This window comes from Mustela lutreola, chromosome 1 (genome assembly GCF_030435805.1).
Source record: "Mustela lutreola isolate mMusLut2 chromosome 1, mMusLut2.pri, whole genome shotgun sequence".
In the NCBI taxonomy this organism is placed as follows: Eukaryota; Metazoa; Chordata; class Mammalia; order Carnivora; family Mustelidae; genus Mustela; species Mustela lutreola.
The window spans coordinates 191,261,451-191,287,161 of NC_081290.1; the positions used below are offsets into that span (position 1 = coordinate 191,261,451).

Here is a 25,711-nt window from a genome sequence, read left to right on the forward strand (position 1 = left end):
TAGCTTTAAGGGCACCTGGATGGCTCAGTGGGTTAAGCACCCAACTTCAGCACAAGTCATGTTCCCCGGGGTGAGTTTGAGCCCCCTCCCTCCTCAACAGGGAGCCTACTTCTCCCTCTCCTATCCACTTGTGCTCTCTCTAGCTATTTCTGTCGCTATCTCTGTCTCTGTCTCTCTCTCTCAAGTAAATAAATAAATTTTTTAAAAATGAAAAAAATAAAAGTGCCAGCTTCAGAGTCAAGCAGACCTGTTCTAAACCCTAACTCTGCCATCTACTAGCTGCATTAATTTCCCTGACCATCAGCTATAAAAGGTGTCTCAAAGTCGTGTCTTCCTTCTAAAGGTGTGCTCAGTAAATAAGAAGGTGCGTGCCCGGCGCACTGCACCTCTTTTGGCAGGTAGGAAACACTCGATATTTATTGAATGAATGAGTCCAGGGATGAAGGTGAGGTAATGTCTGTCACCCTCTCCCCACCCCCACCCCCTCACCCTCCCCTCCTCCCACCCGGTCTGGAATCCAAAGCTGTTCTTCCAACTGTGAACCTTCAAGGTCCCACCTCTGCCTCTATGGTTTGCCATCCACAAGAGCTTCGCCCCACCTCATCCCCAAGGCACCACCAGAACCCCAGCCTGCTTGAGCTAGAAAGTCCTTGGAAGCCATAAGTCACATGCCACCACTGCCGCACCCCCACCCCGCCCCAACCCCCGGGGTTCTGGAAAACCAAAGCCCAGAGAAGAAAGGTATTCTGCACATGAAAAGAGAAACAGCAGGTCCCAGATGTGGTGGTCAGAGACTCAGACCTTCGTGTACACAGCCACACAGATGTTATGCAAATGGAGATCACGAGCACACGGGGGTATATAAGAACTATGGGCAGGCATGTCTCTAGCTTGATGGCAGGCGAAATACCATTGTAGATAAGAAAGGGACCTCAGGAAAGGAGCCAGACCCGGAATAGAGGAGGGAAGGGAAAGGAGGGAGAAGAGGAGGGAAAGAAAGGACAGGTTCGATGTGTCCTGACAGGGGTCCCTGGGCTCAGGAGGTCTCCGAGAAGCCTTTCCTGATCTCTTCCCTCAGCCAAAGAATCAGGAAGAAAGTCCTCCTCTCTCTTGCCAAAAGGGGAAGAAGAGAAGGGGATGTGACTGGGGGAGGGTGGTTTGTATGAACCTGAACCGGTACTTACTGGGCAGCTCCTACCCCTCCACCACCTCTGTGGCACCCACAGAGTCCTCCCGAAGCCTGTGTGTCCCTGTACTGTGCTCCGTGCCGGGGCGGGGCCGGGGTGGGGGGCGTAGCCGGGGGAGGGGGCGGGAAGCCAATTAGTTAAGGACCTGGAGGGAGAACAAGAAAAGCCCCACAGAACCTGCCACAAGGACTATGAAGCACACTGAAGTGTTATGCTAATTTAGTCCAAGATCAGATCACTTCCAAGTTCAGAATGGAGGGGGCATTTGAACTGTGCTAAGGAGTAGTAGGCAGTGTTTCAGATCAGGAGCCCTGGTTCTTACTGGCTGTGCAACCCTGGGCAAGTTCCACTCTCTAAACCTCATCTTATCCACCTGTTAAATGGAAGTAATAAGAGTCCCATTTACAAGTTGTTATGAGGACTAGACAAGATCGGAAGCCTTTAAAGTGTTGGTTAGCACAGTGCCTGGCACAGAGCGGAAAGCTCAGTAAATGCTGGATATTATAAGTGGGGTCATTGGGGTGGGCGTGGGTAATGTATCAGATGGAAAGAGCGCCATGAACAAGGCAGAGAGTCAGAAAAGCTCAGGACCTGCTCTGTGAGCAGGAAAGGGTCCTTGAGATGACGATGAAGGTTGGTAAGGACACCTATCTGAAAGGAGGGCAAGGTCCTGTGCTCCTGTCAGCCCATGGCTCTCTGCGCTTACAGACAGGTGGTCCCTTGGCCTTGGCACCACTTCCTGGGACCTAAAGAACGGAGGAGAAGAGTCAGGAGAACTGAGATGATGAGTCTTTGCTGGGTGCTGCAAAGAGCACTGGAGGGAGAGTCCAGAGAACTGACTGAGTCAGGCTCCGGCACTAGGAAATGGTATGCCTTTGGCAAGTCCCTTCCCAGCTCTGCAGATGAGGCAGGGGGCTGTCCCCACAATCCCTGACCCTGGTAAATAATGTTCACATCATCTTCTCAGAGAGTCTGAGCCACTTGGGACCTGGAGGACAGGCAGGAGACAATGTCTTCACCTGGAAAATGGGATAATACGCTGGGCCCCATCTAGTTCCTAGGATATGGGGGGCTGGGGGGGTTCAGCCACTGGCTAAACTGCATGTGGATACATTCGGTTAGGACGAGCACCCGCTCCTTTTCACAGATGAGTAAACTGAGTGCAGGAAGGTGAAAAGCTTTGGCTCTTGTCACACAGCTCCTAAGCCGTGGCTAGAGAGCAAAGCCAAATTCTTTCCAGAACACCCCCACGGCTTTTCTAAACACTCTGTGACTCCTTGCACTTCTTACCCTTTGGGAGTCTGTCCAGAGAGCAGCTCAGGCCCCAGCTTGATAGTCCATCAAGGGTTCCTAAAAAGGGCAAGCTGGACCAGGAGTCTGGGGTGCTGTGGGCGCGGGTCGGGAGAGGCTGCGGGGCCAGGTTAGGGCAGACAGGTGTTCCGCAGGGTCGGCGGGACCGCCCCCGCAGCAGCCCGTGTCCCCCTCCCCAGGTCCCCAGCTCCGCGTATGCAAATCACTGGTTTGCATGGGCCCGGGGCCAGGCGCAGGGGCCTTGCCAGGGGGCGTGGCCGGCGGCCCCCGCCCCGCGCCGCGTGCTCACCTGGGGAGTGTGGCAATCCTGGCCGTGCAGAGCGCTGCCCGGGCGGGAGCAGCGGAGCGCGCGACAGCGGTGGCGACGGCCCCGGCAGCGGCTTCCACGGCGGCGGCGGCGGCGGCCGGGGGCGGGAGGAAGGAGACCCTGGCTTTTCAGGGGGCCCGGCTGGGGCAGTCGCGAGGGGCCTGGGGGGGCGCTGGCTTTGGCCCCGGCTGGGGCAGGATGGTGAATCTGGAACCCATGCACACAGGTGAGGGGCGGAGGGAGTGAGCGCTGACAGGTGACAGAGAAGGGGCGAAGGGGGGCGAAGGAGGCGAGGGAGAGGGGCGCCGTTCTGGGGGGGGGGGTCTTCTTCCCCAGCGACCAGGAGAGGGCAGTGTGGATAGCGGGTCACCCAGGGGCCAGCGATGTGGGTAGGTGGATGTCGGGGGGACCCTGGAAAAGAATGGAGGTGGGGACTAGGGGGTTGAAGGGTGGGAGGTTTCTGAAGCCTCGGATCTGGAGAGTGGCAGACTGTGTGGGACTTGGGCATGCGGAGCTGTTGCAGTCTGGCTGAAGTTGCTCTGTTCACTGATCGCAGAAGGGTGGCTAGCTCACTCAGCCAGGGGTGTGGACCTGGGAGTGCATAAGTGAGGAAAATACTTGTATCCACATGTTACGTGTTTTGTGTCTCGGTCCTTTATGTGAAGTGGAGGCAGAGTGGGCATTTGTAAGGTGTAGTGGGGCTCTAGGAGAAGCAAGTGGGACCTGGCAATTGCAGAGACACACCTGGGGCAGGTGCAGTGTATTGATTAGGGCTTGTGGAAACGTGTGTCCCTGTGTATCAGAGGTGAGTCTACTGTCCTCATGTGTGTGGGGCAGGGGGGCGGTGGAGCAGACCCCATGTGTGAATGAATGCCTACCCATAGGCTCTGTGGTTTTTGGCAGTACTGTAGGCTTCGTGCTGGGGAATCCGTGTGCAGGTGTGGGTCAGGAGCTCTGCGGAACCCTGAAGGAGGAGCAGCCAGACACATGGACCCGTGAGACTATGGGATAGGTGCTTCCATTTCTGTGTCTCAGAGAGGGTGGTGAGAGGTATACTCTCTGCGTTCCATGTCCCATGGATTCAGGTACTAAACCGCCCTTTCTTCAGGGGAAAGAAGCTAGGGGATGCTTTTCCAGGAGTCCATTGCCCCTGTGTGAATGGTGTGTGGGCATGGCGTGAACCAAGTCCCCTCCACTCACCCTGCTGGTCCTTCCTTCCACAGCAGGTTAGGACAGGAGCTGCTAATCCTGAACGGTCACGCTTGGTGTTAGGGTGGGCCTCCTAGACGTCTGAGGGTTTGAGTGGAGAACAGACACAAGGTGTAGAAGGCTACAACTGATTTGGCCATTTCAAAGGAGCAAGTTGCTTCTCAGAGTGGGAGGGTAGCACCACATAACTTTTATTTAGGATCCTATTTTATTAGGATTTAGGGCTGTTGATGGGAATTTTGTACCTGGACTCCTTTCTGGAAGAGGAGGGAGGAAGAGTGAGGAGAGACAGTTTTCCTGATCCACCCCAAGGAACAGAGGCATCTGGAGGCTTTGGCCCTTCCTGGGGGAAAACAGGCAGCAGCAGGTGCATGGGGAGCCCCAGGGTCTCCAGTTCCCCAAACACGGTCCTGATAGGGCTGAATGACAGTCAGGCTCACAGAGAGGTGTTGACTCTGCATGGATCTCCAGGTGCCAGGACACGCCAGAAAGGGCCAAGGGAGGCCAAAGGAAGCATCCAACTGGGTGTCATCCAATATCTGGAGAAAGTCTGTTTCCAAACCCTGTGGCACCAGCATGGAGCTGGGCGTTCCTGGGGGCTGTTCCCCTGCTCTCCCCACTTCACTTCCCATCAAGAAGGCCTAGGCTGGAGGGGGAGCAAGACCTCAGAAAAGTGGGCCCTCGGCAGGAAGTTCTTTAGGGACAAGATCAGAGACTTCCTAGGGGGTTTCCACTTCATTGTCTATGGGAGGCTCCCACTCTGGGGGAAGTGGGAGGAGGTGGGACAGCTGAGACCCAGCAGGGAAATGCCTAGGGGCTGAGAGGATCTGGCAGAGAGGAGAGCATCCCCCCACACCCCGGCCTTGTAGGAAACTCCAGGCTGACACCTCCCTCACCGTCTCCTGGAGACAGGGGCTGTGAACGCAAAAGGGGAGATTGAGCTAAACCTAAGGGAGGGTTCCCGTCTACCTTGGGTGGGTTACCTGACTCACTCGTCTACACTCACTTGCTGCCCTTCCCCAGCCCACTTCTTTAGTCTGCCTGCACCACCCTGAGAGCCCTCTCGGTCTCGGCCCCTCAGTGGTGTCTCGTTCCCCTTTGGTGGCACCTCAGACGGATCTCTTGTCTTGGGACTTTCTGTGGATCTCTGACGGGGTCTCCATTTGAGGGCTTTCCTTGCTAGGTCGTCTCGGGTTTTTCGGTCTGAGGTCATCCTGTGGGGTCTTTCAGTGTGGGCCCTGCCATGGGGTCTGTGAGGGAGGGTCCCTCTGTGGAGTGTCTCATTGCAGGTTCCTCTCTGGAGAAACCTCAGTCCAGGACCCTCTTGGTAGAAATTTGGTCTCTTCCGAGTCTTATCTCCCCCTTCCTCCCCTCACACACAGTAATTCTGTGTCCTGCTGTTTCCTCACAAACAGCACTTTACCTGTGAATTTCCAGTCCAGGGCCCTTGGGGACTCCTCCTCCACTGATTTTACTGGAACAGTTTGGGTGAGGGAAAGAGAGGGAGCAAGAGTACACAAAACAGGGCACAGGTTCTCACGGGGTCCCACACTCGGGTCCACGAGCTGTGTGTCGCCTGAGTCGGCCCATCTTTCCACACAGGTGATTTGGGTGCAAGCCGTGACTCAGGTCAGCCTGGGGTCTGAGCACTTTGTACTTTATAGAGCATTTCTCTCCAGAAGCATGAACACCTGAGCAGGCATGAGGTCACCAGACACGGGGGCACCCCAGCCAAGGTGTGGGGGGAACTCCCTACTCCCAGGTCAAAAACAGGCAGAGGGGTAGACAAGAGTCAGACAGACAGCTGGCGAGGGAGAAAAGAGGGAAACAGTGGGAATCTGGCCGGAGGGGAACACCTGGTTGGCCTCAGGGCATCTTTTTTTCTGTCTTTCTCCTCACTGTGAGCTGTTGCCTATCAAGGTTGGGATCAAGTCTCAGAGACTAATACCAGTTACAGCTCGGGAAATACCGTTCAGGTTGGAAGGCCTCATTGTGAGAGGAAGTGGCTTCATCCTGAAGAAGTGACAGAAGTCTATTCCAGGAGACAGTTGGAGTCACGACTAGCTCAGAAGGAGGACTGGTGGGCCCGTTGGTTTCCTTCTGGTAGAAGTGCCCCCACTGGTGAGCCTGTGAGGAAGGGAGGGAGTCAGGAGGCAGCTCCAGTCCCTTCAGAGAGATGAAGATGGACAATAGGAGAGAGAAGGGTAGGCTCCCTGCACCCCCACCCCACCCTGCCCCGGCATAGCCTTCAGTACAATGGGCTCTGGGTGTTCAGTACAATGAGGACTCTCTGTCTGCAGCCTGGGGAAGCCTTGGACTTTGCTCCTTCAGCCTCACAAACGCATCCTGGTTCACGGATGTGTGAAGAGAGGCTGCTGTGGGTCAAGCCAAGGCACAGGGAGGCAAGGCCAGCAGCCGGTGTCTTGCTCCAGCTTCAGAGTGTACAGGTGCGGGGGACGCAGGTGAGGGTCTGTGTCTGGAATCTGGAATCTTACGCCGAGCAGCTGAGCCTCCCCAGGGAAGGGAGTGATGGCAAGAAGCCTACTCAGTCGCCTGCCTGTCGAGATAAGAAGAGCTGAGAAGACGAGCCCCACCCCACACCTCCCTTATTCACCCCTGGCAAGTGCTGTCAGACAGGCAAAGGGCTATGGCGTCTCAGGGAGTTTCGGTGTTGGCCCATTTTCAGGCTGAGACCCAAGAGTTCGTCCCACCCATCGGCCTCAGCCTCCTACCCACAAGAACTGGTTCTTAGTCTCTTAGCATCCTGTGGGACTTAGGAAAAGCTTCTGTAGATCATCTCAGCCTGCCCCTCCATCCCCTGTCCAATCCCTGTCCAATCCCAAAGTGTCACCATGTCACTCCCATAATGGGTACATCAAAGGAGAAGGTGTCCTGGCAGAGTATGGGCCTTTGCCTCCTTCAAAAGTCAGTTTTAGACATGATTAGAGTACCTTTAAAGCTAATTCAAAGGCTGAGTGAGAGATGGCTTTTGGCTATATTTAAAGGCGATGCAGGGAAAGGGAGTCAGAAGGGAGTCTGGGTTACAGGCATGAAATTGTGGTTTAGCTAAACAGTTACCCTTCTTAAATATCAGGAATTTGAAATAAGTTGATTTGAGAATCTGGTCATCATCCCAGCATTACTGCCTCTTAAACCCATACAGTCCTCAGGAGCTCTTTCCCCCTGAAGTCAGAATTTGGAGAATGCCTATGGCTTCCCAGGTAAAAGACAAATATGGTAGTCCTGAGACAGAAAACCAAAGCTATTTCTTGTTCTGGGAGAAGGGGACTAACCCAGAAACCTATGTACCTCTTTAGTTCATTCTTCTATGGAGAGCTTACTTTGCGCCAGGAACTGTGTTAGGCACTTTTCCTTCAGTATTCTGTTTGCTCCTTAAAAGAACTCTGGGAAGTATCATTAGTCCCAATTTTTGTTTTTAATTTTTTTAAAGAATATTTCATTTATTTATTTGACAGAGAGAGAGAGAGCACAAGCAGGGGGAGCGGAAGCAGGCTCCCCGCTGAGCAGGGAGCCCCATGCAGGGCTCGATTCTAGGACTCTGGGAGCAGGACATGCATCCAAGGCAGACGCGTAACTGACTGAGTCACCCAGGTGCTCTTCGTTATTCCCAAATTTTAGATGAGAAAACTGAGGTTCCTATACGTGGCCAGGGTCCCCCACTAGTTAGCCATAGCGCTGGGATTAAATCCAGGTTTGTGGGCCACCAAAACCAATGCTCTGAGGCCACTCTAGGCGCTACTGAGGCAGTTTAGAAAACTGGGGGGCCCGTCTCTGCCTTTTTCCCCAGCGCCGTTGAAGAATCTGTATAGGGGAAGCGTGTGCTGAGCATATCTTTGTTAGGCTGTGCCCAGCTCCAGGGCTCCTACGAAGCAAAGCCCATTTCTCTATGGGAGCAGAAGGTGAGGAGCAGCCGAAGCCCTTTACGACTGTGTCCGGGGGACCCACACTAGTTCTGCATATTCACGTATGACTGCCTCTCTAGAAAGTCTCAAACTACAGCAGGAAGGGCTTAGGTTAGGCTCAACAAATGCCTTCCTAAATGTACTACAGTGGGACAGGCGCTGCCGTACGGTGGCAAGGTCTCCCCTAGAGGTCTGTGACTGTGCAGGACGCAGAGCACCAGGGTTTTACCTGGGAGTCCTCCCTTGGTGGGTCTCAAAATTATTCCTCAGATCACAGTGGCTCCCATGGCTGCTTACTCCATCCTGTTTCTGGAGTGTTCTAAGAGCTGGAGAGCCCCTGAGCCTGGGTCTCTGTCTTGCTTGGCATGGCAGTCACCCCTCCCACACCGCAGTCACTACACCCCCAGGGGCCATAATTTAAATCTCTGCCAGAACCACACACATCACTGCCCGGGGTGGGGGGGGGGAGGTTTCTCCCTGCTTTTCCCGCTTTTCCCCGGGTGGAGGTCCACCCTTTTCCCCTCATCCTGATCATCTCCAGACCTCGGGCGTCCAGACTGCCAACTGCCTGATTACCTGATGCAAATTAAGACTGCATGCTCAACTGGGATTGGCTGGGGAGCCGGGGATGCAAATTGCCTCACCAAGACTTTATCTGGTTTGAAAGAGTTAAAGTGCTGCCCCAGAGAAGAGGGTGGGGGTGGGGGTGGGGGGGTCAACACGATTTGAATAAAATATTCTTCTGTCTTTAACGGCTTCAGTATTTGGGTGGTTTAATAAGGAGAGGAGCTGAGAGAGTGAGTTAGTTCAAAGTTGCCTCTTTGCTTCTCTCTGCTGATCCTGGAGGAGACTTAGGGCCTCTTAGGTGGTGGCAGCTGTCTGTTATGGGTAAATGTTTAATTTATTGAAATGAAGCAGGGCAGCGAGGCCGGACCAGCAGCACTAGGGGGCTGAGATCAGGCCTGGTGTAGGTATTCTGTCTCTGCGGGGCACTGACCCGCCCACCATCCCTTTCTCCCTGAGCACGTTGAAGGAGTAGGAAAGAAGGTAAGGATCCCCAAAGGAGAAGGATCTCCGGAGGGCTACACAGGAGCTAGGGTTTGATCCCCAGACAGTGGGCTCACCTCTGAGAACCAGACAGAGAGCAGGGGCAGGAATTGGGCAAGAAAGGTGAGAAGGGCAAGCCTGGGTTCAAGGGTGCTCTTATTACCTCCCTGGGTAGGGTTATTATGGGGAGGGGGAGCAGGAGAGGGGGGAAGGATATTTCTTATGCTACTTTGAAAAAACAAAATAAATCCCTCAAATCCCAAAGGCAATGAGGATTCAAAATGGGAAGCCGTCCCCACCCGCGCCCCACCCCGCCACCCCCACCTCTCCGTACCCCTCCCCTTGTTAAATTTTTACTAACTGAGCCTGGTGATTGAAGGAAGTGACAATGAATGATGCAAAAGGTGAGAGATCCCACAGTAGCAGCAGAGAAGGGGGAAAGAAAGGCCAGGGAAAGGAGGCGCGCCTGGGAGGAGGGGATTTGTGCCCTGAGCTTATGAATATTCTAATGGTTGTATGTTCGGGAATCAGGAATTTGAAAGTCTGATGGTTGTTGTAATTACACATTCATCTTTGCTGTTTAGTTAAAGCCACATATGTCATAGCAAGAAAAATTGTGACCTGTTATTAAAATCAGTTTGTGTTTTCCCTGCAGATATCAAGATGAGTGGGGATGTAGCCGACTCCACGGATGCTCGCAGTGCCCTCGGCCAGGTGGAGACAGGTAAGGGTCTTCTCTTCTGGGGAATGAAGCCAGAAAGCACAGCTGGGAGCATGTTGTTGCAAATTGTCATGGAACAATACGGTATCTTTTCTTGCTCTGTCTTTCAGCCAATCAGACCCCAAAGCTGGGTCTCCGGCAATGAAGGAACTCCCTTAGAGACATAGGATGTGACCCTGAAGTCTTCGAACAGTAGATAGTGGTCTAAAGGGGGCCTAAAGCTCTGGAACAAGGCTAGGAAAGGGCCAGATCCTGAAAAGTAAAATGGAATCAGGAAAGTTAGGGAGGAGATCAACTTCTTGATGCTCCTTTCCAACACCTGTGGAAGCAGCGGGCTGTGGTCCTAGCCTCTCTCACTGAGAGAAAGCACTGTGTGTCTTCTGTAGATGGGGACCGAGGCCTCTTAACCCCAGATTTCTCAATAGGCCCTCAAGGAACTAGCCCAAGAGGCCCGTGCACAAGCTTTCCTCTTCCAAATTACATGCATGTGGGTGGTAAAGAGACCCAGAAAGAAAGGCTCGGAGACTGGAAGAGGACTTTGCTTTGTGAAGAAGAGGACGAGGGCAGGAAAGAATTGAGAAGAAAGTTTCCTAGCTCTCTGCTTTTAACTCCACAGTCCAAGCTTTGCTTTGAAAGCTCCATATAATTAAAAAGAACTTAAAGAAACATGAGTATAAATTGTAACACCACCAAATAACTTTAATAGCCTTCCAACAAGACCTCAATTAGTCTTTCATCTGGATCATTAGAGACATAGAAATTAGAAGTGGAAGAGAATCAATGTCCCCCAGAGCTAAACTCTTTTCCCAAGTCTTCAGGTGCAGTCTAATCCCATTCTTGAAGCTTGGGTCAGGGGCAAGATAATTGGGGGTCCTGGGGAGGGCATCTGCAGGACACACTTACCATAAACTTTTCTGCTCCCCAATTTAATATTAAAACAATCCAATTGTGCAGGTAGCAATACACATGAAAGCTGTGGGTTCTACGTCTTTCTCTGTGAGTAGCGATAGCTGGGCTGAGAGAGTGTGGGCCGGTTGTGCTCATTTTTCAATTGAGTTAATTGCTGAGTATGTTATACTGAGGGTCTGTGGAGGGGGATACTTGTTCTCACCAGCGGAGAACAGAATTTCCTCCAGCCTGGAGAACTGGAGCAAGGCTTTAAAATCAGTTTCAGCTGGGGTTGCCTGGGTGGCTCAGTCGGTGAGGCACCCAAGCCTGGATCTCGGCTCAGGTCATGGTCTCAGGGTTGTGGGATCCAGCCCGGCATGGGGCTCTGTGCTCAGCATGGAGTCTGCTTGGGATTCTCTCTCTTTCTCTCTGTTCATTGGCTCTCTGTCTCTTCATGTCTAAATAACATCGTTAAAACAAAAACAGAAACATAAAATCAGTACAGCTGGAGAGTGATAGGCAGTCATGGCTCTGACACTCTGCCCTGGAGAGGAATCAGACTCCAGAATCCTCTATGCAGGAGACCCTGGGCTGCCCTTTCCTGGTAACAGGCTGGCTGGGGCCAGTTCTGTTCACCTGGGCCAGGCATACTACCCCAGGTATGTGCGGACACAGCTAAGAGAGTGGCCATGTGGCAACAAGACTACACTGGTATTCTGCGACTAGTTAAGCAGTCAAGTCAGGGTAACCATGCTGGGAGTGGGAAGGAGCTACATGAAACCCTAAAAGGTGAGCCAGGATAGAAAGGGAGTTCAGGTCCTGGGTGGGGGTTCAGAAGATGAAGCTGTTAGAGATGATTCGCCCAGGTTCTGGCCTCTTCTCTGGAACTCTGCGAGCTGTGCGTAGACTAAGCCGAAGGAGAAAGAATCCGGACATAAGTTAGCACTTTGGGAATCTGATCGCCATCCCAGGTTACTCCCAATTCCTTATGTGACCTTATCCCAGCCACTTTGCCTCCTTAGGAGGCAGGAATAGATGATCTTTGAAGGGTATGGATTTAAAATCACAGCTTAGGGCGCCTGGGTGGCTCAGTGGGTTAAGGCCTCTGCCTTCGGCTCAGGTCATGATCCCAGGGTCCTGGAATCAAGCCCTGCATCGGGCTCTCTGCTCAGCAGAGCCCCTCTGCCTGCTGCTCTGCCTACTTGTGATCTCTGTCTGTCAAATAAATAAATAAAATCTTTAAAATAAAATAAAATCACAGCTTAGCTGCTCCCCGGCTGTATGATCTGCTAAGTTAGCTTAACCTCATCTCTTCCGTAGAGAGGGGCAATTAATGTCGCTGAGATGATGTTTAGAGCCCTTAGCATAGCGCTTGACACATGGCAGCTCTGGTCATCATCACATCCAATGGCATCGTTGAGGACCTATGATTCTGTAGTTTGCAGAAGGAGCAGCGTGGCTGAGCACTTTGTGACCCCAGGTAGCTGCGATGCTCTTCTCCCGTTGGGTCAGGCCAAGTGGGTCAGCCTCCGAGGCTGGTTTTCTCATTTCCCATTCAAGAAGGGATTCTGTGTAGGTCTTCCTCAACTCCAAGACCAAGAAGTCCGTGCTCTGTGCTGTCTGGAAACTTCTCTGCCCCTAGAGTCTTCCCTTCTAGGGACTCAGCGCCGTGGCCGGTTAACATCCATACTTAGGTGATCAGCAAATTACTGTATGTTTTTAAGGGCAAGAAAAAAGAGGTAGCTAATTAAAGTAACCAAACTTCCTGGAAAGTCATTCTGACTCATTTTTTTTTTTACAGAGAAAAGCTTATTATGAGTCACAATGGTTACCAACTTGGTTAAATGGCTTCCTTTGGATTTTTAAAAGGCAGATTCCCCTTCCCAGCAGTGCGTGAATTAGGGGGTGGTTTGTCTCTGAGTTTTAAAGGAACTACAAACAAAAGGTGACCTAGAAACCCCCAGCTCTCTGAGAGCACCTTCTGTGTTGTGTGAAATCCCCAAGGGGCACCAGGGTTGGGAGCTGGGAAAGGGAAGTCATTTCCCCATCCACACAGGCTAGGACTGCGAAGAGCCTCCTCAGGTGCAGACACAGACCTCCTGGCTGGTAGACACCTGGCAGGCATCTCAGTCATTCTTCCCTTTCCTCCTGCTTGTAAGGAGCCGAGGCACGGAGAGACACAGGACAGACTGAGTGCTCAAGGCCTCCGAGTGTCTTTGCGGCAGCACGAGCCCCCACAAGAGTTCCCAAACCCCTGTTCAGTCCTTCTCCACCACCCTTGCCCCCCACCCCCAGAGGACTGGAGCCAAGTGTTTAGATATCCAAATCATCAGCTTTTCTATCCTTTCTTTTAGTTCCCTGACTGTCTTTTCCCTTCATCCTTGAAGCTGACAGCATTTTTTTTTTCCTGTTCTCAACTGAGCGGTTGATAAGACAATGCAGGCTTACCCACATTTTGAAAGCTCCTGGGGCTGTGACTGACAAGCCCCGAGTGCCCATAGAGCTAACCCTGTGACTTTTGACCACACGGGTCACAGAGTGGCCTCAAACGGAGGGCAGATACGCTGGGCATGGGAAGAAGGAGAGAAACTCCGGCCACATTCACATAGCCCCTTCCCCATACCTGAGGACAAGGACGTGGGCCTCGGATTTCACAGGCGTCATCGCATTTCATTCTTACGATCCCCGTTTTTAGCAAGGAGGAAACTGTGGCTGAAGAATGAGAAACTGTCTTGCCCAGGATTTTACACCTTCTAACCAAGAATCAAGAATCAAACTCAGGCCTGTCTGACTCCTAATGAGGTTTTTTTGTTTGTTTGTTTTTTGTTTTTAAGATTTTATTTATTTATTTACTTACTTACTTATTTGACAGACAGAGATCACAAGTAGGCAGAGCAGCAGGCAGAGGGGCTCTGCTGAGCAGAGAGCCCGATGCAGGGCTCGATCCCAGGACCCTGGGATCATGACCTGAACCGAAGGCAGAGGCTTTAACCCACTGAGCCACCCAGGCGCCCCGCCTAATGAGACTCTTATCTTGGCTCTGCCGTTTGCTCCTTGCAGATTATTGGGCAAAAGCTTCCCCACCAGGACCTTTTTTTCCTCCCATAAAGGAAGGATTTGGGCTGGTAATCTCTAGGAGCTGAATCTTGAAAACAGTGCACATGTTCCGCTTTTCCAAATTCCCTGCTATCGTGTCCCATGTCCTGCGTTTTTGGAAAGGCTTCCTCAGAGCTGAGCCCTCCCTCTCCGGTACATCACCCTCAGCTTCTCCCTGGTCCCTTCTTCCCAGTTGCCTTCTCCGTGTTCCCTTGGACACCACCAGCCTCCTTGCTCTGTTTTCCTCTGAGCCCTCTCTCCGACCTAGCTGGTTGTCTCACAACCAAGAGCCAAGGAGCACGCTAGTGTAGACCCTGGGCTCAGAAAGATGAAGAAACCATCCATGTCCTCAAGGGGCTTTCCTTCTATCACAAGAAATCATGGTGGAAGGGATGAGGGTGATAATTGTGTCTAAAAGACCACATTCAAACACCTAATGTGTTCGGCTTTTGTAACAATTCTGTGTGGGTTTGTGTCATCATCCCACTTTGAAGTTGAGGGATTTGAGGCTGATTTTCCCAAGATCCCATACCTAGCAAATGATATAGTTAAATCCGGGTCTTTCTCGTGACTTTCTACCCAAAGATGGTGGTGGGAGACTGGGGACCAACACAGGAGCCAGTGACAGAGGACACAAGAGACTGGTAGCATCAGGTGCCAAGATGATGGAGGGGAGGCACCAGCCGAAGGGGCTGGCGGGAAGCCAAACCCCTGAAAGGTGGATTGGTATAGTCCAAGAGCCAGAAGCCTGGTCTGGGGCCAAAACATCCTTGCCGGGGGAGAGCAGGGACTCCAGTGAACTGGGGAGGGTGAGACTCTGGCCTCAGAGAGAATTTCTCCTTCCCTTCTCTCATCCTGAGCCAGCCTCGCTAATGCACTTGTCACCACCCCCACCAACTCTTTGATGGGACCCTGGGGTGGAGTTGGCAAACCCAGATGATAGTGGGGCAAATTCCTTGGCACCCTTGTCCTGCTCGGAGATATGGGAAGGAAGAATTCTGTGAGGGGAACCAGGGGATGACAGGGAGCTAGAGATGAGGGAGGGACTGAGCTTTGTCTGTTGTCCTTTCCGGCCATTCGTTGTCCTGTCGGTGAGGCAGAATGGCTAACACTTGCCCCCCCTCCAGAAGGACCTCCAAGGCATCTTAGCTCTTTGGGAATCCTTTTGCCCTTCACCCTGTGAACTTCCAACATGGCATCCAACATGACCATGAAGGGGAACACAGATAGGCTAGTGCCTCTCATAAGGAAGAATGAGTAACTGACCCAAGACTAGAAAGTCCTTCTCAACCAACTCATTCCTCACCATCTCCACCCTCCTGAGTCCTCAGCAGCTAAGGTAAAGAAACTGTGTCTCATCACAACCAAGAAGTGAGGTTCTAGGCAGCAACAGGCAGAAGCCTTTTAGAGATGCATATGGCTTTCAGTCTGAATACATATAGAATAAAACGATTCTTTCCATGACAGAGAGGACAGCAGAAATCTAGGAAGCACTTGGGGTGGGGAGGGGAGTGAGGAAGAGTCTCCCACTGACAGCCCTTTTTAAATGAGGTGCTTGTGCACACACACCCGCCCCTTTCCTGATTAAATGACGGAGTGGGTATGAGTGTGCTCCGCAGAGCATACACCCTATACAAAGACAATCCATCATTAGGTTGATAATTACCAGAAACATTCAGGAGACAAGACAATGCTCTGTCACTGAGCGATGTGGGCCACGTCTACTTGTGCCCTAGACTTGAGTTTCCTCATGGTAATAGGGGGAGGAGGGTGCTGGAATAGTAAAAGGAAGGGGATGAACTAGTGGTCTCTAGGACTCGCACCTGCTGGCACTGGTCCTGCCCCTCCCCGTGTACCTGCACGGTCCCTCACCTCTCTTGAAGAGAAAGAGAAGCCACAGCCCTTTCAAGTGTCCAGGGGGGACTGAGATGAATTTTTTTTTTTAAGATTTTATTTATTTATTTATTTGACAGACAGAGATCACAGGGAGGCAGAGAGGCAGGCAGAGAGAGAGGAGGAAGCAGGCTCCCCACTGAGCAGAGAGCCCGATGTGGGGCTTGATCCCAGGACCCTGAGATCATGACCTGAGCCGAAGGCAGAGGCTTAACCCACTGAGCCCCCTGAGATGAATTTTTGAGGTTGTAAGGATTCTGCGGTTGGAGGGATTCTTGTCCATGCCTCTCTCTTCCTTTGGTGACATTTCAAAACCATCCCTGGAAAATGAAGGAATCTCCTGGTGTTAAGAGGTATTTTCTTTAAGAAGAGCTAATCCCACAATTTCTCCTGGCCCCCTATTCTTGTAGGATATATTCCTTAGTGCCTAGAAGTCCATTCTCATCTCTTGCCTGAGACCCCCACACTGCAGCATAAGCCTGTTGCCTCTTGTGATAGTCCTCTAAACCAGAATGCTTCCAGTGTCTGTGAGAGGGAGATTAGAAGGAACGAACTCACCACCCAGCCTTCAGACCATGGCTCCGTGTGCCGGAAATCCCGGGAGAGCAGCTTGTGGTGTGAGGACTTGCCGGTCTGACCCTAGCAATCTGAGAACCCTCCCAAACAAAACAGCCACGGCAAACTGCTCTCACCTATACCAGCTTTATCACTCACAGACTCTTACTCATTCGTGATTCCCAAACCCAAGCCCCCAGGGAAAACAAGGCAGGATCCTGCTGCCCAGATGAGCCCTGGTTGGCCGGGTCAGTCCTGCCTGGCACCATCCGTTCTAACTTTTGGAGGTCTCTTGAAGGAAGTGGCTCCCACCACCCTTGCCTCCCATCTTTGCAGCCCCCAGAAGAATGTGGACAAAGAAAACAGGCCCATTTGGGGGGGGGGCATCCACGTGCTGTCACCATCCACATGGTTTCCTCGGTGGGCATTCCTTAGGGGGCACTGCCTCTCCAACAATCTGGGGTACAGGACCTGTTCCACTTCTGGTCTATCACAGACCGGCAAGCGGTCCTATCGCACAGGACAGCAGGGCTACCCACCACACACATTCAAGCCAGTCTATACCTGCCATCCACAGGAAAAGCCCAGTCATCACATGCTTGGGTCTCTATTAACATTTCTAAGTTCACTCTCTGTGTTTGTATTATCTGGTCTCAGACTTTGGCACACAGTTTGCAGAGCAGCTCTGGCTGTTGGAGCACACCTCGAGGGACCCCATCTTAGAGGGGTTGGCATCGTGTGTCAGAATATCCCTGCCCCTTGGCATACCATGAGCCATGGATGCATCCAACCTTCGGTATATGTATATCTTTTTTTAAGATTTATTTATTTGACACAGAGAGAGCACAAGTAGAGACAGGCAGAGAAAGACGGGGAAGCAGATTCCCTGCTGAGCAGAGAGTTGATGCTGAGCTCGATCCCAGGACCCTGAGATCATGACCCGAGCTGAAAGCAGATACTTAACGCACTGAGCCACCCAGGCCTTCTGTATATCTTATGATCTTCTTCCCATGCCTCCCCTCCCACTGTGGGTATCATGGGTGTGATGCCAGAGAGATCCAGTAGGAGAGGTGGGTCCCAGGCTGTCCTCCATGGGCAGGGGGTACATGACAACCCCCCCCAACACACACACAGTGGGAGACTCAGACCACTGCCACTTGCTGGGCCTCAGTCCTTCAGTAAGGCACCCCACATCTATGCCCACCCCGCCCTCCCAGGTGTGAGTAAATGCGTTTGGTCTCTTGGGTCCACCCTCTTCCTCCAGAAACAATTAGGGCATAGAACACCTGGTGTGGAAAAGTGCTGACCAAGTGGAAAAAGAATTTAAAGAGAAAGGAGTTACTGAAGTAGGATGCCTTTCAGGGGCTCGAAGGCAGCCCAAGTCTGGGCAACTGAAATGCAGTCCTACCGCGCCCCTCCATAGACCCGCTCACGGACTTGCACTCATAAAATCTCCACCTCCGAGCCCTCCGGCCCATGGAGGTGCTCCCACTGGCAGTCTTCCCTCCTGGCAGAGGCTGCTCTTTCAAAGGCAGCCTGGAGGGGTGGGGTGGTTGCGAACTCTGCTGGAGGGGCCGGCATTTGCTGGTGGGTCCTCTATTGAAATCACCACCCCTAGGAAGGGTTTTGCCTGGAATCACCCATCCATAGGAAGAGTTACTGAGAGGGAGAAGCAGCTTTGGGAGGAGAGGAAGGGGATCAGACCTGAGTGTCCTTAAAAGGGAAGCTGCGGGAGGTCACCCCAGCTAGGGCTGGTCCTCTCCACACACACCCCCACTTCCCCCCTACCCCCCCCCCCCCCCAGTCCTGGAGCCCAGGTATCCAGCTGGGCAGGGCAGGTTTAGAGAATGAGCAGAGTCGTCACAGTTGGTAAATTTAATTTCCAAGGACTTCAGCCACTGACATTTCTGTCCCTTTCTGCCTCCTCTGGGAGTTGGTGCTCCCTGGAGGGGGAATGGTGCACTTCTGGGGTAACAAGAGGGCCCTGGGAGACTCAGGGAGGGCAGGCCTTTGTGCCAACCCAGGAGCATGGGAAACTGAGCTACAAGCATCTCCCAAAAAGCACCAGTGCTGTTGACTCAAAAAATAATAGGTGTTAATTTGCATGGCATTTTACATACAGGTTCCGTGCTGGGCTTTTCATCTCCCACCATGGTTCCATGGAAGCCCCCTAGATCTCCCCTCTCCCGCCACCTCCTTTAGGGGGCCTTTCTGTGTCCTCTGGACTCCAGAACATCCCCCGCCCCCCAACACCTAGCCCATCCTTGGATTAGCCCAGGTCAGGAAAAAACTCAGTTGGTCTTGCTTGGATCGACTTGGTCCATATTTGCACCGGGAAAGCAGGCAGGTGGGCTGGCAGGTCTGGGCCCCGCTGGCCAACTCCATTAGTGGTGCCCCCACTGCCTGCTATGGGCCTCAGTGAAGCCCCTGGCAGGGGGCTTGCCTACCCCCTTCCCACACCTGCTCGGACTGGGAAGAGGAACAAAAAATCTAAGCCAGAGAGCCCAGAGAGGTGCTGAAAGGAGAGGAAACCCAGTGGTTGCTATGACGATGGGGTCTTGGCGCCCAATTTGCATAGGGCGATGATTTCCATACTGCAGGGTGAATTTCCATATCCCTGCCTCAAAGCCTGTTGGGGCGGGGAGGGGGAGAGAGGAGAGGTCATTTGAAATTCAAATGAGGATGATTAAGGTTTTCTTGAGGAGAGAAGCTCGGACAAAGGGGGTGAAGCCAGCTGGCACATGTCTGCCCCAGGCTCAAAGTTATCAAAGGGAGGCGGCACTGGGGCTGACTCCCTCCCAACCCGCCTCCACAGGCGGCGAAAGAGCTGACCGAGGTCAGGCTGGGCTGGGTGTTACTGGCCTTTGCCTCCTGGGAGAACCTGGTAGGTCCCCCTCCTGCCCCTGGACTCAGTTTACCCCTCCATGTCCTGAGGTCGCTTGAGCTCAGAGCAAGAACACACCATTGAGCGTGTTCTACTTCCCGACTTGAGCCTCCTCCCTCTGGTGACCACAGACTGGTCATCTCAGTTTTTCCATGCATGAGATTGGAAAAACAATCTGTACTTTCTTGTTTGGCTGCGGAGACTTGAGGACAGATGGATTCTAGCCTCTGCCGTCCACCTGAGCTCTTAGACAATCACTTCCCATCCTTTGGCCTGAGCGTGCATTTGATGACAGGTGTGACCTGGAGGGTCTCTGCAACCACTTCTGGCTCTGAGATTCGATGGCGTGAGAGCCCTTGGATCCTCTGCACACACCAGTTACTATTGGAATGATGTGAATTGCTGCACCTCTGTCCGCAGCTTGCCAAGGCACAGTCATGGGGGAGTATAGACTTTGGAACCAGAGTCTGTGTGCGAATTCCAGCTTCTCTGCTTACTAGTTTCATGACCTTGGGCTACTTACTTAATGGTTCCCTGCCCAGTTCCTTAGTCTGTGAAATGGGGGTAATAATTGTACCTATCTCATGACGTTGCTGTAAGGATCGAACAGGTCAATATTTAACTCCAACACACTTACTTCTGTGCCCGCCGTAGAGTAATACTGTTTGCTAGTATTAGTATCAGAGGCATCAGGTGGCCATACAGTGGGGCAGGAACTCAGCAGCCAATCCAGGGAACCTGTCTGCTGAGTAGACCTGCCTATGATTTCATTTGCTTTGGCCACGACGCTGTTGTAGCCACTTGTATTTTGGAGTGGGAAGCCTGCTTCAGGGTAGGGTCCCAGGAGCAGCCCTCAAAGCTACGTGGTCACCCCACTGGGCACCTGCCCGGCTAGAGGGGTCAGTGACCTCTAACCCTGAGGGCTTCCTCTATGGCTCCTGACTCAAGCCCGTCTTTATTTCTCAGAAAAGAGAGAAATGTCAGGAGGAGGGGAAGGAGCAGGTAGAGAGACCCTCTCCTCCAGGACCAGTGCTAAGGCACAGGCCAGGTGTCATGATATTAGATGACATTACTAGTTCTGGAAAATCTAAAGGCCCTTCCTTCGAGTTTCTACAGCAACCTCCTATGAGGCTTCATCTGGAGATAGGGCGATGTAGTACGGACAGACAGCCTTGCCCAGTGGACAGACTTGGGCTTGAGTTTCTGCCCAGTGATTTGCTAATCAGGGATCTTGGGCAGGCCAATGAACCCGTCTGAGCCTCCTTTCCTCATCTGTGAAATGGGGATAATGAAAGCACCTACTCATAGGGTGCTTGTAAGGGTTAAATGCTGCATGTATATAAAATGTTTACTACAGAGCTTGGTGCGTAGTAAATGCTCAATAAATGTCAGCTACTAATTATTCCTTATTATTTGAAAACAGTGTTCTGCTGCCAAAATGTTTGAAAATGCTCTGATCTAGTCCTATTCTCCTGTTTTATAGGGGGAGAGCCTGGGGTCAGAGAAGGGGAATGACTTTCCCAAGGTCACAGTGGGGATGTGAGAGGGAGGTTTCTTTAGGAACACTTTCCCCCCACCCCAGAGGCAGTATTCTCTATCCTTTGTTTTTGTTTTGTCCTTTCTTTGCATTAAGCCTCTCCCCTCTCTCTCCTCACCACCCCTCCCTCTGAGGTGGCCCCTCCAGCCGCAGAGGGGAGGAAGACCTTACTCTACTGGAGGGAAAGCAGAGAGAAAGCTGGTGGGCTCTGGGCTCTGTAGGGGGCTGTGTGACCTCTAACAAGCCCCACCCTCTCTGAGTCTCTAGTCACTGGTGGAACCAGAGTGCTGTCACTCCAGCCCTGTAGACCTCACAGGCTGGTGGCATGGGGATCTAATAACGACCGGGAGGGGGAAAGGCACAGCACAGCAGAGGAGCAAAGCCAGTGCATGTCACCGTGATCAGTGTGTGTTGGCAAGGACACTGGCCCTGGGGCCAGAGCTTTGAGGTCCAACTTCCTTCCCCTGCCCTCCCCTGCCCCACCCCAAGTTCTGGCGCTGGGACCCAGCCTCGGTTTCCTTGTCTGTAGAAAAAGCTGTGAGGAAGGAATGAAATTAGAGTCTCCTGGTGGCAGATTTTGGACCTGTAAGTTGTTCCACAAGTGTGAGATAGAATCTCTTGTCCAAGCTTTCCTCCTACGCATGTACCCCTCTGAGCCGCACAAGGACCTCTGTGTGCACGCAGGAGAGCCCAAGCCCAGCTGTGAGGCCCCCTCGGGCAGCCTCTCCTTTTCTTCTCAATTCACGTCGCTCTGCTCCGGGAAGAGCGCTAGCATAGAGCTGCTCCGTCTCCCGTACTTAAGGCTCTTTGAACCTCTTCCTTCCCAGGGCTGGGCCAAGAGCAGAGTGCTGCTGGTCTGGAGTTGACCCCCACGGGTGTCGCGCAGAGTCAAGGGTGGGCATCGGAGCTCCAGGGATTGGTTCCTGCTGTGCAGCTTCTTACCTGTATGATCTTTAGCTCATCACTCGTCCTCTCCAGGACTCAGTTTCCTTACCTGGAAAGGCCAGGGATAGCATTAGGACTCTCTATTCCTCTTAAGCCTGAAATACTTCTGATCAAAAAATCACAGGTGAGGAGATTCTCTGAAATGTGCCCACGAGGGCCACCAGAACCTTGGCTTGCTCACAGAGTTCTTCCCTTGGAGCTGGAGTTTTGTTTTCCAGGCTCAGGGGACTACGAGTTGAGACTTTGGCGGGGACCTGGCTCTTCTGGCCGCATTCCTTGCCGCAGGGGCCTGAGTCCCTGGCCTGTTTTTCTGGAACGTGGTGCGTTCACCCGGATGCTCCTTCAGTGTGATTTCTGACAGTGTTGTCCCCTTTGGGCCAGCAGGAGGTGAGGGGGTCCTGTGGGGGAGCCCCGGGGAGTCCCATCTACCGCTCAGGCTGAGAAGCAGTGGGGATTCTAGGGCCTAAAAGATGAGAAGACCGTGTGCTGAGCCTTTCATTTATCAAAGAACATCATGACAGAGGGCAGAGGAAGCTGGGCTTCCCTTCCAGCCAAGGGGGTGCCGTGGAGCCCCTTGTGTCCTCCATGGCTCGGCCCCAGGCTCTGGATCTGTGGGAAGGGACCAGAAAACAAGGCTTCAGGGTTCAATCTCACAAGTGTGTGTGGGGAGAACAGGCGTCAGGTCGCTCACCTGGGCCATGTCACCAGGAATCCCTGAAAGGTTTTATCTGTGGCTCTTCCTTGGGGTAGAGAGGAAGGAGTTTAAATTCTGAGCATTCCCAGCTCCACACATGGCTGGAGGTCAGGGGGACCTAAGAGGGATCGTCCTGTCCTGGAGTGGCACAGGGGTTTCTTTAGGACAGCTCTTTCTGACCATCAGCGGCTGTCACCAAAGCAGGGACATTAGGACAAGGAACACGGTGCAGTGATGCATTTGTGGTACTTCCCTGGGCTTGGCTTGCCCCCACACGCATGTCTGCCTTTGCTCCCTCCACCCCCAGAGGTAAAGTGACGACCGAGGACACTGAGCTAGTGGGGAACTGGGAGTCAGAACTGTCCCGACCCCTGAGCTAGGGCTCTGTCTCCTCTCCATCCCAGGTCCTGCATCCCATTCTTCTGGGGTTTTCAGGGGGTTCTCCTCAGGCTCCCCCCCTGGGCATTTCCTCGCCCCTATGAAGGAGATGGCAGGAATGCAGACAGAATTTTTTATTTTAATATTGAAGGGAAATTGAAGGCTGCGGAGATTAAGCCTCTTGTCCCAAGTCCAGCGTAGAACAGCCTTGGCAGCAACCCTCAAGCTCAGTTTCCCACGTGTTCTCTGTATAGAACTCTGACCATTAGGCAACACTGCCAGTTCCTTGGAGGAATCTCAAGTAACAAAAAAGGTGGGCATGGTGTCTGTGGGGCACTGGGGGGAGAAAAAACCCTGCTTTGACTGGTTTAAATGCCCAATGCCCGTGCCGGGAAGTCTCCTCTGGTTTGCTCTGGGAGCCGGCTGCCTAGCAGTTTCCAAGGTCCTGGGAGCTCTAATCTTGGCTCCCCCAGGAAGTCCCCACCTGGGACTGCCAAGTGGTCATAAAGTGGTCCTGGAAGTCTTACTGGGTTATACTGGGTGCAGAGCTGGTGAGAAGAGAAGCCGTCCAGAACTGGGAGAGGTTCAGCCCCATTGCCGAGCACCCTGCATTGTTTACCAGGCAGAAGTGAAAAATCCTGCTGGGACAGTTCTCCGTTCCTGTGCTCCCACCTCCCTCACCCAGAGAATTGCTCCCCAGGCAGACTCACATCCCCGTTCTGCCAAAGCTATGCAAATCAGCAGGCTCTGCTGCTCTGAGGTGGGAACGCAGAGGGCTGGTGCTGGTGCAGCTCCCAGTGTCTGTTGTTGGCCCCCTGGGGTCCTGATGGGTCATACCAGTCACCTAACCTCGCTGAGACTCAGTCTCCTCATCTGTGAAATGGGGGTGAATAATAATGTTTCATCTTCCCAAAGGTAAGGAACTTGCCCCCATGATCTCCTGAGGTCTCCCTGAGGCAGCGTTTCAAGGTGTTGGCTCTCCTCCCGCTTTCTTTCTGGAAGCCTCATGGCCCAGAGATTGCCAGGGGGCCATGAGAACCCAAAGAAGCTTGGAGAGAACCCAGCGGGGTGGCCCTCCCAGATTGGCATAGATCTCACCCATTTGCTCCCAAGACCTCCAAATGGGGGAATTCTAAAGCCACCTTCTGGAGCCCTTTCTGCCCTCCCCCCTTCCTTCTGTGTCTTTATTTTTTGTTTGTGTGCAGAACAAACAGGACAGAGGGAAGTGGTTAGAAGAGCTCATTGGTCCTTTGTGTGTCTCCTTCTGCCTATGCTGCAGACAGGGACGGTTTCCGGGAGGGGAGAAAAAACCCTGGTGCATTTCAACCAGCTGCATTGAGTGGAAAGACTTCAGAGATGGAAGGAATGTTAGAGGTTCCCTGAAATCCCCCTCTTGATGTCATCAAATTGTCGCTCAATTCAAAAACCACTTCTGTAGCATCCCTGGAAACAGGAGCAGCCCCTGGTTGAATATTCCTCGCAATGGGGAGCCCTCATGTTGTGAAACTGTGAAGTTTCACTGCTGAACACATCCGCTTTTCACAAAATTCTTCCTCCTACTGCGATGAAGCCTGCTTTCCAGCAGCTTCGCCAGTGGCCCCACTCTTGTTCTCAGCTGCTGCAGGCTACATCCCGTGCACTTCCATGCCAATATTTGGAGAGGAAGGAAAAGTCCACTGAAACTTATTTAAGCACTTACTATGCACCAGGCACCGTGACAAGTGCTTTCCAATGTTCTCTCGTTGAATTGTTTTTATACAATTTTTTTATTTTGCAAAACCTCAGACCCGTGGAAAAGCTAGAAAACAGGTAATGAACAGCCATGTACCCATCGCCTGGATTTATTAACTGTCAAGATCTCGCCACACTTGCTTCATCCATTTGTTTCTGAAATCCTTTTTTTTTTTCCTTTTCAACTTTTCCTTGTGGGCATTTTCAAACACTTGTGACAATAGAGATGAATACAATGAGCCCCCATACCCTCATCGCTTACTCTCAACACCCATCACATGTCTGCTCTTCCTGCAGCTGGAATATTTTCTTATACATTCTAGACATCGCAACAATTCCATCCTAAATATGGCAAGGTTGCAGCTGTAAAACAAAAGGATCTTTTCTTTCTTAACTACAATACCATTATCGGACGTAAAATGAATTTCTCATTTAATTCTCCTGGCAATGCCATGAAGAAGGTTTTATGTAAAGGCACGTATTGTTGTCTCTACCGAATCTCCTTTCCTCATCTGGTGTGACATCTGGGCCCCTTTCTGTCTTGGTCCTCATGCTCTGCAGCCCAGTTTTCATCAGCCCGGTTCATCCCTTTTCCAAACTGACGCTCTGTCCTAGGCACAATGCTGTCACTCAGGAGTCTGCCTTGATCTGCATCTCCATTAACGCGCAAGACCGCCTTGGCTTTTTAAGCAACGACACTACACACGTGTCACCCATTTTGGGCTAATATTGAGCTCTGGCCAGCTCAGAATCTCCTTTTCTGTGGTTTCTTTTCCACGGGGGATGCTCTTAATGCCAGTCTCCCCTCGTGTCCCCTCCTCAAAAGGTTTATTTCCAAATCATGTCTGCCAACAACAGAAATGAGAATTCTATCTTCGTTTTTGTTTTTCTTTTTTTGGCAGAGGAAGCATATCTGGTTTCTTTCAGAGATTTGGCCATTCTCAAAATGTAACATAGAGGGGCGCCTGGGGGACTCAGTGGGTTAAGCCTGAGCCTTCGGCTCAGGTCATGATCTCAGGGTCCTGGGATTGAGCCCCACATCGGGCTCTCTGCTCAGCAGGGAGCCTGCTTCCCCTCTCTCTCTGCCTGCTGCTCTGCCTACTTGTGATCTCTCTCTCTGTCAAATTAATAAATAAATTTTTTTTAAAAAAATGTAACATACAGAGGATAGACATTTCAGTGGCAAAATGCCCGATATTCTGCACGCCTGAATTACTGGTCACGATATGTATCAGCTATGGTTATTGCTGATGTAGTTTGAAGCGGGTTATTGCTATTATTGTAAAAGCTTTTTATGAGGCTTCTCACTGTAGCACGTGGTATGGTTTCTTTTTTTTTTTTTCTTTCAGCTTTATTGACGTGCCAGTGATCGATAAAATTGTAAGATATTCACAGGGTACGTCAT

The 25,711-nt window shown here is 52.1% G+C and overlaps 1 protein-coding gene across 2 annotated transcripts in view; it reads left to right on the top strand.

The window, feature by feature from the left end:
• LOC131837220 (POU domain, class 2, transcription factor 3) overlaps positions 1-25,711 on the top strand; it is a 105,081-nt gene that overhangs the window by 24,224 nt on the left and 55,146 nt on the right. The window contains exons 1-2 of one of the 2 annotated variants that reach the window (XM_059183426.1): positions 2,524-3,031; positions 9,640-9,708. In XM_059183426.1, coding sequence (XP_059039409.1) covers positions 2,713-3,031; positions 9,640-9,708 — 388 coding nt within the window. In that variant the 5' untranslated portion in view covers positions 2,524-2,712. Of the gene's footprint in view, positions 1-2,523; positions 3,032-9,639; positions 9,709-25,711 lie in introns of those variants that run through there. The other variant, XM_059183423.1, reaches the window with a different exon arrangement.